Source organism: Perca fluviatilis, chromosome 7 (assembly GCF_010015445.1).
Source record: "Perca fluviatilis chromosome 7, GENO_Pfluv_1.0, whole genome shotgun sequence".
In the NCBI taxonomy this organism is placed as follows: Eukaryota; Metazoa; Chordata; class Actinopteri; order Perciformes; family Percidae; genus Perca; species Perca fluviatilis.
In genome coordinates this window covers 27,283,815-27,294,436 of record NC_053118.1, presented here as the reverse complement: position 1 = coordinate 27,294,436, position 10,622 = coordinate 27,283,815, and the positions used below count along the sequence as shown (strand labels likewise).

General features: G+C 38.9%; 1 protein-coding gene across 1 annotated transcript in view; it reads left to right on the top strand.

Annotated features, from left to right (window-relative positions):
* Positions 1-6,674, top strand: part of rragca (Ras-related GTP binding Ca) — a 14,643-nt gene extending 7,969 nt beyond the window's left edge. Inside the window, exons 4-7 of the mRNA XM_039806693.1 lie at positions 808-922; positions 3,649-3,791; positions 4,121-4,269; positions 5,976-6,674. Of these exons, the coding sequence (XP_039662627.1) occupies positions 808-922; positions 3,649-3,791; positions 4,121-4,269; positions 5,976-6,130 (562 nt within the window). The 3' untranslated portion in view covers positions 6,131-6,674. The remainder of the gene's footprint in view (positions 1-807; positions 923-3,648; positions 3,792-4,120; positions 4,270-5,975) is intronic.
* The last annotated feature ends 3,948 nt before the right edge of the window (positions 6,675-10,622 follow it).

The following is a 10,622-nucleotide window of genomic DNA, read 5'->3' as shown; positions in this document are numbered from 1 at the left end:
TATTACATCAATTTGGGCTCGGCAAGATTGACCGTTTTGATTTTCACTGTTTTATTACATTTGATAGGAAACGTATCAACAGATTAATCGATTGTGTGCTGCGGCGCCAAACAACAAAAAATGAAAAGAATGAATACCTGCAGCCTTCGCCCTGACACACTGTATAGAGAAACTTGCTATGTACGACATTAAGCAGGCTGTCCTGGCTGATCCCGGTCAGCTCGGCAGCAGCTTTACCGTTGATGTTTGCTCTGTGTTGGCACACGCTGCACTGTGTTTTATGTGGGGTGAGATTGTTGTTTATTTCAGCCAGACAGCCGGAGCGGTCCAGGATATATAGCGGAGCTGAGATGGTATTTTTTTTTTTGGCTCTGCCTTGTGGCTCTCTGGTGCTTTCATCACTGTAATGCATTGTAAAGTTGAACTTTGCCAAGTGTATGCAGACAGTTCCATTTGCCTCAAGTCACTGGCTTCCTTAGGGTCTGACCTTTTTTTATTTATATATCTTAGTTACTAAAGTCCATGAGTCATGTGTCTACTTTTGTCATATGAAGATTTTATTTTATTTATTTTTTATTTTTTTGCTTACATTTTGTTTCATTTTGTGTTACATTCCAGTGTTCATATGTCTAAATCCGGCTTAAATGCTTCGATTAACATCTCTGTTCTACCATCCTGTGTCTGTTTGTCATGTGAGCTCGTGACTGTCTGTATTTTTACCTGCTTTCATATGTATTTGAGGAAGTGAGAAGCGTTTCCTACTATTAACTGCTTATTCACTTCCTTTTTTTTGTTTTTCTCATTCAGCTTTTACTTGACGAGTATTTACGACCACTCCATCTTTGAGGCCTTTAGCAAAGTGGTGCAGAAGCTCATCCCTCAGCTTCCCACTCTGGAGAACCTCCTAAACATCTTCATTTCTGTAAGTTAAGAACAGCCTACACTTTGTGAATGACGCTTTTGTGAGTTTGTCATTGACCAGTGGGATTTATGTGTGACGGCCTGCATTATGTGAGTCACTGCCCGCTCTGATGCCCTTTATGGTGAGCACTTCCTCCAATGCCCTCATAGTCCTTGATTGTAATGCTGGTCTGTGGATGTTGCACATACTCCCAATGATAGATTTTTAATATTTTAATATTGCTGTTAATAGAAACCAACAAGCAGCATTTTTATATATTTTGTGTATTCCAAAATGAACTTTTTACTGTTAAGATCATTTAAGAAAACTATTCAGTGTCAGACAAAATGATCCCCTTGAAAAGGGTTAAGTGTAAAGCTCCATCTCTCTTTTTGGATGTTATATTTCATGATTAAGTACTGAGAAATACTTCAAAGAGCATTTAATTGAACTCCGTGCCTCTGCCTTTGGAATGACTTGCAACATTCAGCTTTGAAACGTTTGATTTTTGGTTGTGTATATGTCGTCCGTTGGCGCACATCCTGTCTTCTTGACAGGAGAGGATTAAAGTGGCATTCAAACCGTTAAGTGGAACCTTGTATTTTGAAGCTTTGTGGAGTGCAGCCCAGTGCTTCTTTTAGATTCCTCTTTTTTCATGGCTGTCTTATAGCGATGGGCGATATGAATACAATCCTCTATCATGGTATATGGAATTTAAATCACAGTATCAGTGTATTTACATCTATCAATAGTACACATGGTGAAATGAAGAAGGTTGATTGTCAAAACTAGAGATGCACCAACTGACCGGCTGGTGACCGGAGTTGGCCGATTTTCACGTGATCGGCCATGACCGGTGACCCGGCCGGTCAGTCTGACATATGCTGATTTTTATGCCGGTCAAGTGCTGTAAATACATAACGTTGTAAAGGCTACCATACACAATGCATAGGAATTCTATCGATCGATCGATCTCTCTCTCTCACACAATACAGGCCAAAAGTTTGGACACACCTTCTCATTCAATGCGTTTCCTTTTTATTTTCATGACTATTTACATTGTAGATTTTCACAGAAGGAATTATATATACATATGGAATTATGTACTTAACAAAAAAGTGTGAAATAACTTAAAACATGTCTTATATTTTAGATTCTTCAAAGTAGCCACCCTTTGCTTTTTTATTAATAATGGAAATAATTCCACTAATTAACCCTGACAAAGCACACCTGTGAAGTGAAAACCATTTCAGGTGACTACCTCATGAAGCTCATTGAGAGAACACCAAGGGTTTGCAGCGCTATCAAAAAAAGCAAAGGGTGGCTACTTTGATGATACTAAAATATAAGACATGTTTTCAGTTATTTCACACTTTTTTGTTAAGTACATAATTCCATATATATTCATTCATAGTTTTGATGCCTTCAGTGAGAATCTACAATGTAAATAGTCATGAAAATAAAGAAACACTTTGAATGAGAAGGTGTGTCCAAACTTTTGGCCTGTACTGTATATATACTAGCAAATAACAATAAACCCACTATTAATTACATTATCTTAATGCAGTGTAACTACTGTAGCATGTAAATAATGCACATAAAATACAAACGTGAGCAAGGGCGTTTAACAATGGCCATTATATTGAATCAACAGCCACGTGCTAGCATGTGAAGAACACAAACAACAAAACCACCAGCTAACAATCAACTGACAACATAAGTTATACGACTTACAGTTGTGAAGGATGCACACACGCAAGCTCCACTGGCTAGTTATCCTCCAGACAGCGTGTCCACGCTATTCTCCGACATGCACTCTAACAATCACAGAAGTTTAGTTTAGCTAAATATATCGCATTATTTTTGTTGGATATTGGATGTGAAAAGAAGGAAATGGTTCTTCCGTAACATTGCACTTTAGATGTGTGAATTTCCCACACATTTTTGCTTTTTTTGATAACTCTGCAAACCCTTGGTGTTCTCTCAATGAGCTTCATGAGGTAGTCACCTGAAATGGTTTTCACTTCACAGGTGTGCTTTGTCAGGGTTAATTAGTGGAAGTTTTTCCCTTATTAATAAAAAAGCAAAGGGTGGCTACTTTGAAGAATCTAAAATATAAGACATGTTTTCAGTTATTTCACACTTTTTTGTTAAGTACATAATTCCATACGTGTTCATTCATAGTTTTGATGCCTTCAGTGAGAATCTACAATGTAAATAGTCATGAAAATAAAAAGGAAACGCATTTGAATGAGAAGGTGTGTCCAAACTTTTGGCCTGTACTGTATGTAAAGTGGTGATGTGCAAGTACTTTTATTTTTTTTTAAACCAGAAACGCTGAAAATTCACCAGATCCAAATTCTGAAATGTAAGTATTTGCTGGTTAATTTGGTCTTCTGTGACTGGAAGCTATCTTTGGGTTTTGAACTGCTGGCTGGACAAATGAAGCAACTTTATTATGCCAACGTTCGCTTCAGGGAAATGTGGTTTCATTATGGTCTGACATTTTTTATAGACCAAACAATTAATCAAGAAAAAAATCGTTCGTTGTTGCCCTAGTAAAATCTTTGACTGTTGCCAAATTAGTATTGTCTCACAGCATTTGTCATCATATCTCCCACCTCTATCCAATGTCCAACGTCTTTACCGCATTATACATTTCTAACACCCCCTTTCTTTCCTTTGTCTCTTCCTCCTGCATTCCTCTTCCTCTCTGTCATCCTTCGCCTAATATTTCTCCCTGACAGAATTCAGGGATAGAGAAGGCCTTTCTGTTTGACGTGGTCAGTAAGATCTACATCGCTACAGACAGCTCTCCTGTAGACATGCAGTCCTATGAACTGTGCTGTGATATGATCGACGTGGTCATTGACGTCTCCTGCATCTATGGGTGAGTGTGTTTTTATAATGGAGGTATGAGTTGTGTTTTCAGCTTTTTCTGTCAATCAGATGCATTTAGCATTTTCGCAGACTTAAACTTTATAATAAGTGGATTGAAGACATAGGGGAAAAGCATTGATACAGTCGATTTATTTTTTATTAACTCTATAAAACATAATTAATGATTTAAGATAGAGTTCACCCCTGGGTTGTCTGAGGATGCTTTCATTGAAGCATACTTTAATTTATGCATTTATTTGCTTAATTAAACCCAACCACAAGCTGCAATTAATTCCATTTTAATTTCCCCCTGAACACTGTTGTGTTGTGCCACACCAGTCTGAGGGAGGACGGCAGTGGCAGTGCCTACGACAAGGAGTCCATGGCCATCATCAAGCTCAACAACACCACTGTGCTGTACCTGAAAGAGGTCACCAAGTTCCTGGCCCTTGTCTGCATCCTGCGGGAAGAAAGCTTTGAGCGCAAAGGTAAACTGTCAGAGAATTCTGTGATCCCCTGGAGCTCATTTGGCTTAATTAGGCTAATGGTAGTCTCGCATTGCCTAGTCCACACAGCATTCTGAGATAGGAGAAAAACGTGCTCCGGTTTATTAACATTTCTTCTTCGTCTTGGGCAGCACTAAGCGCCAGGCGGAGCCACGGTGCCTCTACAAAAAAAAAAAAAGCCTCTGGAGTTTGTTTTGGTGGAACATGTGTATGTTCAAAAGTTGTTTTTAGTCGTGCAAGAGAAAACTCCGATTGGACAGATAGTCTAGCTAGCTGTCTGGATTTACCCTGCGGAGATCTGAGGAGCAGTTAACCATAGTCCTCATAAATCGGAAATGAAACGTCGTTGACATAAACTAGGCCAATGGTGATGTGGCCTCAAGTCAAGTGTTTTCATATTTTCTTCCGCATTATTCTAGAATTGCAGCGAGTCTGTGGAGTCTGTATCTACATGTATACAGAGTGTATGACCTCAAAACAAGGACACCTATGCTTTGTAATGTGTTGCAATTAAGTACATTAAAGGGAACTTTCATGAAGTTGGGGGATTTACAAAAGACGGATTTTAATAAATAGTAAAAACTGATGCAGCAGAGGCCAAGATATCCTGACTTTTACCCCCTCCCGAGTATGAGTCCAGCTCCAAAAACACTGGATTCTACACTTCTTATAATGAAACTCAATAGTTATTTTAAGAGATCCTCCTTGCTGTGAGAGTGAAACTACCCTGATGTCATTCTCAGGCTTATTTTCTCTCAAAAGCCAGAAAAGAAATGACATAATCTTGGTAGCATTCCTCGTGATGAGTAAGCTTAAATTGGTCCAGTGCCTCTTTAACTTAGCAATAAATGCAGCATTTTGAAATTTTAGAAGGTTCAGATTTTTTGTGTGTCTGGGAGATGCTTATTGTTTGGCATGTTTGTAGTGTGTGATGTTTTATGTTTATTACATATATAGAAATTGCATTATTATAAGGTGTTCCTGTTATAATGCAATACAAGAGCAGACCACAAACTACAGCTCAATGTCTCAAAAGTGACCATAGAGGGAAATCAACACCGGTCAGTCTCCACAGGGAGTAATCGGCTTTAAAACTGTTGTGGATGGGTGTTGCATTGGGTTACATTATTATACAGATGTTCATGTTATTCTGCCTTTATCATGTAGAAGTTTTGTGGTACATTTTTGGATGCACCATAATACTAGTTTATGGAGAAAACGACTTTAATCTGTGCGTGTTGGATGCATTAAAACAAATACAAAATGATTAGTTCCTGAGATACTTCTAGCACTGCCTCTCCTCCCACCTTTCACGTTCTTACAACTCATCGCAAATAATATTATATCCGTATTGGTACGAATATAAGACGACCCTGATTATAAGCTGGATATATCATTTGTTTCGTCTATGTATGAATGTGGATAACGTTAGTGATAGTGAGATGCACTCTATCTCTCTCCACCACATAACGTTACCGTGCTTTCGGGCGGTCATTGAAGCTCTGTCTAAAACTCTGCTTTTTCGACCAGCCGTCCGTAACATTAAAATAAAACGGATGGTCTGTTTGATGGTCATGTCTGGCCCATGTATTTGAAACGCAAAAGCACTGACCTTCTTTACTGTATATTGCTACAAAGCAAGATGTATATGTCATAATAAAATCTGTGCGTCTTTCTTGCCTCCTTAGGATTAATAGACTACAACTTCCACTGTTTCCGGAAGGCCATCCATGAAGTATTTGAAGTGGGCGTTTCCACCCAGCGTCCAGTGGGCTCTCAGGCGGTGGGCTCGCCCTGCACCAAGGCCGTTGCACTGAATGGCACGCCGCGCAACACTGTCTAGACACTGATGCAAAATAAAAAAATATAAAAAGACGCAAAAAGAGGGGAAAGGAAAGATGGAGAAGGGCTAGAGAGCCTGTAGAGGAGAGACTGCTCAACTGGGGCTCACCGGCACGCCAATCACAATCCCTTGCTCCCAGCACCCAAAGTACTGCGAGACGGCTTGAGCCAAGAGTGTGTGAGACAACACAGGAGCACATCGGGGTTAGGCTTCTCAAGCTAAGATAGAAGGGAAATTCCAGCATTCGTTTCAGGTGAATGCAAGGCACCGTGATGGCTGTGAGGAAGTCAAAGAGAGTCAAACTGTCCCTGGACAGGAAAAGGTTCAGGATCTTTCCTTGGATTTCCTTAAGCAGTCAAAGGCTGTGATAATTAGCTGCTGGTCCCTCCTCAGTGAACAATGGGAGGAGGGAAATCAAACCCTTGTTGTAACCTCTTGTTTATGGACAAACTGTGAAGTCAGTTTGCAGGAATCTTATCTAGTGATGAACCCACCCCGACCACTTCTGTGCTGATTTAAAAAAAAAAAAAAAAAAAAAAAAAAAGAAAAAAAAAAAAAAAAAAAAAAGATGGTGGATGTGAACTGCTATTCCTAACCCACATATGTTCAGAGATGGCCTTATGTAGATAAAGCTTGTCTGCAGTGCAAGCTTTCTCTAACCACCACTCACCTCACCCTACCTGAATGCTGCCCAAAACTCACTTTTTGGTTTCACTTATGAAGGGAAAACAAGGTTTTGTGAGCAGACTGAAAAGGGATTGTGTGTGTGTGTGTGTGTGTGTGTGTGTGTGTGTGGTGTGTGTGTGTGTGTGTGTGTGTGTGTGTGTGTGTGTGTGTGTGTGTGTGTGTGTGTGTGTGTGTGTGTGTGTGTGTGTGTGTGTGTGTGTGTGTGTGTGTGTGTGTGTGTGTGTGTGTGTGTGTGTGTGTGTGTGTGTGTGTGTGTGTGTGTGTGTGTGTGTGTGTGTGTGTGTGTGTGTGTGTGTGTTTTAAGTGTCAATGAAAGGTTTTGATTAGATCCCAGACTGGGACCTTTTTACAGAGTGTATATCTTTCTTCTCAATAACAGCAGCTTAGCATAATAAACTATTTTCAATCAGTGAAAGTAACTCTTCTGTGTGTGTTCCACTGAAAATCAAACTTTATAGTAGTTTGTAAAAAATGAGTTTGGTTGGAAATTTGGAAATGGTCTTTGCAAAAGCACTGCCAAAATGATTAAATGACTTAGAAACCGTAAAACGAAATATGTCGTGATTAAGACATTATTTGTTGCCATCTAAGAAAGAATATATTGGGCTGAGATGGAGGACTGGTGGAGGGGTTCATTTTGGGATGAGGATAGGAACTGGTTGAAACTTGCATGTTTTTTCCACCTACAGTTTCAGTCCTGCCCAAAATTATTAACCCATGTTGTGTATTTAGTTTGGCTCAGTTCAGCAAGATTCACAAGAACAAAATGTACCCATTCCAAGCATGCATACATCGGTTTGTTGTCAACTTGTATTGTTCTTAACTGTAACACTGCTCATTGCATTCAAAGGTGAGAAAGTGAAAATGAAACTAACCAACACGATTAAACCGATTAAACAAGGAGGAAAAAAGACCAAATTTCATTACTTTTTGCCATTACAAGGACACACAATATGTTCATGTCTGTTTCTTTAATCAGGAGGTAGACCGGGATCCTGACTCACAATGCAGGATTAACATGTTATCTTGATACATTTGCCGAGTAAAGCGCCTGTAAAACATTTGTGTTCCAGATTTCAAGGTGTTTTCGGATTTTACTCTGCAAAGTTACTCCGGTAACTCAGTGATCTTGCTTCTTCAAACAGGCCCCGAGATCTTATCAACCTAGTCATTAACAGTCACCTGAAAATAAACACTCCCACATCAGAACTGTGATGGATGATTGATGTCATGTATTGTGATGCTATACTATGTGAAATAAATGAACATTTTAATTTTATTTTTGTCAATGTTATAATTGGCCAAGCAGTATATAAATACTGAATCATCATACCACTATCTGAAAACAGTCTCTGGTATTTTTGTAAGGAAGTACCTACGAGGCGAAATGAAATGATGCTCAACAGCCCTTAATCTAATGCAAACCTAAAAGCGGACACAGGATGGCGCTCTAGGACTATTCCATTGTTCCCCCTCCCCACAGTGTATTGTTATTCATGTTTGCCCCTTCTCTATGCCCAATAACTGTTTTCATACTTGTTAAATTTACAGTAAGCATGCATCATTTTCTGAACCTGTATGGTGAATTATACAGCCTGTTAAAGTACGACCGTAAATGTCAGCCGCTTTCATAACCACAGAGAGCAGTTGAGAGAACCCATTTCATTTATTGGGCCTGCAGTATGACCACAGCAATAGAGTAAATTGGATTATTTAGTATTGCTGTAACATAAGCTTTAGCTCACATACAATTTGTAAAGAAGTGAAGTTCATGTTTCCTGGATATTTTCTATATCTTAACAGTCTAAATGACCTTTTTAACCTTTGCTAGAATTCTCAAACTAAGATGCTCAGTGATGCTCCAATATAAAAATAGATACATTGTTAATTGTCAGTTTTCTTTTGGCATTATAATGACGAAGAAGGGAAGGAAAAAATCCCCTTACTGGTTTTAGTGCATATAAAAACAACTCACTGAATAGCTTCGCCATGCAAGTTATTCACCAGTTAAGTTAAATAAGCCTCACAGCTACTGTCACGACCCATTATGTGGGGAGTAGGCGAGACAGCTAAACACCACTTCCACACAATTTAGATGCAATAAAACACTGACAGCTTTTTTATCCACTTCATTAAGCCAGTAATTTCTTATAAAAATCTCCCGCATTAATCCTGGCCACGGTTTCCCTGCGGTTCCTTAAGCTCTCCTCCAACCTTAGCTGCCTTGCTTTGATGCTTACTCAAATAGGCGCTAATTTGAGATAAATTATGCATCTGCATGTAGACTACCCATGCCAAAGAATATAAAGTGTGACACTCTGAATAATGGTGAATTAAAGCAAAGTGTGATATCTCGACGGCCTAATGGCAGATAGGTTAGACCCGTCAGCCTGATGGTTTGTTGATCTGCGATCACATCATGTTGGGAGAAGGGAAGAGGTCATGTTTATGATGTTTTGAAGATCATTTGGATATGGAGCCCATGATGAAGTTACTCAAAAACTATTCTAGTGTAATATTGTAATTATTGTCCTTTTAATGTTGATAAAATAAGATAATGTTATTATAGCAGCAGACAGAACAGATACATAGATAAGTAAGTTTATCATAATAATACTTTGTACTTATGAACAGCTACTACATCCAAGTGAAACATAAGAAAATAAAAGGTCCCAAATATATACACGGACATGAATAGTAACTATTAAGTGTATTGAGACAAGAAAAGTCTGTAAAGTTGATATAAAAAGTAAATCAGAAATTACACTTAAGGGTATGGAATTGAGTTATTGCACATATACCAGCAAAACTAAAGTGTGAAAAGTGTGTGTCTTATAAAGATAGTAATGTAAAAGATTACAGATGGCAGTGTCTATATAATCTAGACTAACTAATGTTAGATTTTTATTTTACCATTGTTCCATAAGTGTGTTCATTCTTAATGAAAGTGATTACTTGATGGCTATCACCAACCCTCGCTGAATTTAAAATAATTAAAAAAATAACTCATTAGACAAGTCAAAATGTCCAACATGAGTTGAGTCAAAATTTGAATCATGAAATTGGTAAAAAAAATGAAAAACATACCTTAACTCCATGGATTTTTAATGCACCTGGATCATGTCATATCTACTCAACTATACAGTGACATAATACAATCTCTAGATGGGGCTGTTGTCTGCTGTTTCAGCTGTTGTCCCTCACTCTTCTCTCAGCCTTTCTGCTTCACTGTGCAGGCAACATGGAGATCAGCATCACATACAGATCGGGAGAGCCAGAGGAAAGGAAGACTGAGGAGAAGTTGAGGAAGCAGTAGAGAGAGGGAGCTGCATGATGTACAACTGTAATTTTGCACCGTAGCAGCTGCTGAAATTGCCTTGCTTAATCAAAGGCAACGTTGCTTCGCCCCCTGTCCCTAATAAGGAAGCTTAACCAATAATGAAATAAAGCCAGCAGAACATACTTTTGCCTGTGATGTCACGCTCACTTCGGCACGCCGGTCCGCCCTTCATCTTAGATATCTTAGTATCATTAATACAATGATATTGCCGTTAGGTTCTTAATAAAACTCAGTCAGCTATGTCTTATCTCCCATCTTTACATTTTATTAGCCATGCTTATGAGAGACGAGGGGAAAATGATGAGACTAAGTGAGACGTCTAAGATAGGTGATGAATGTAATACAGGCTTCATTTGTTCTATTGTGAGGTAATGCAGCTTCAGTGAGTGTAATTATGTAGCATGGACGAGGGAAGTTGTTGCTGAGATGGACAGTTTAGAGAGCTCTCAACAGCATGTCTCTAAA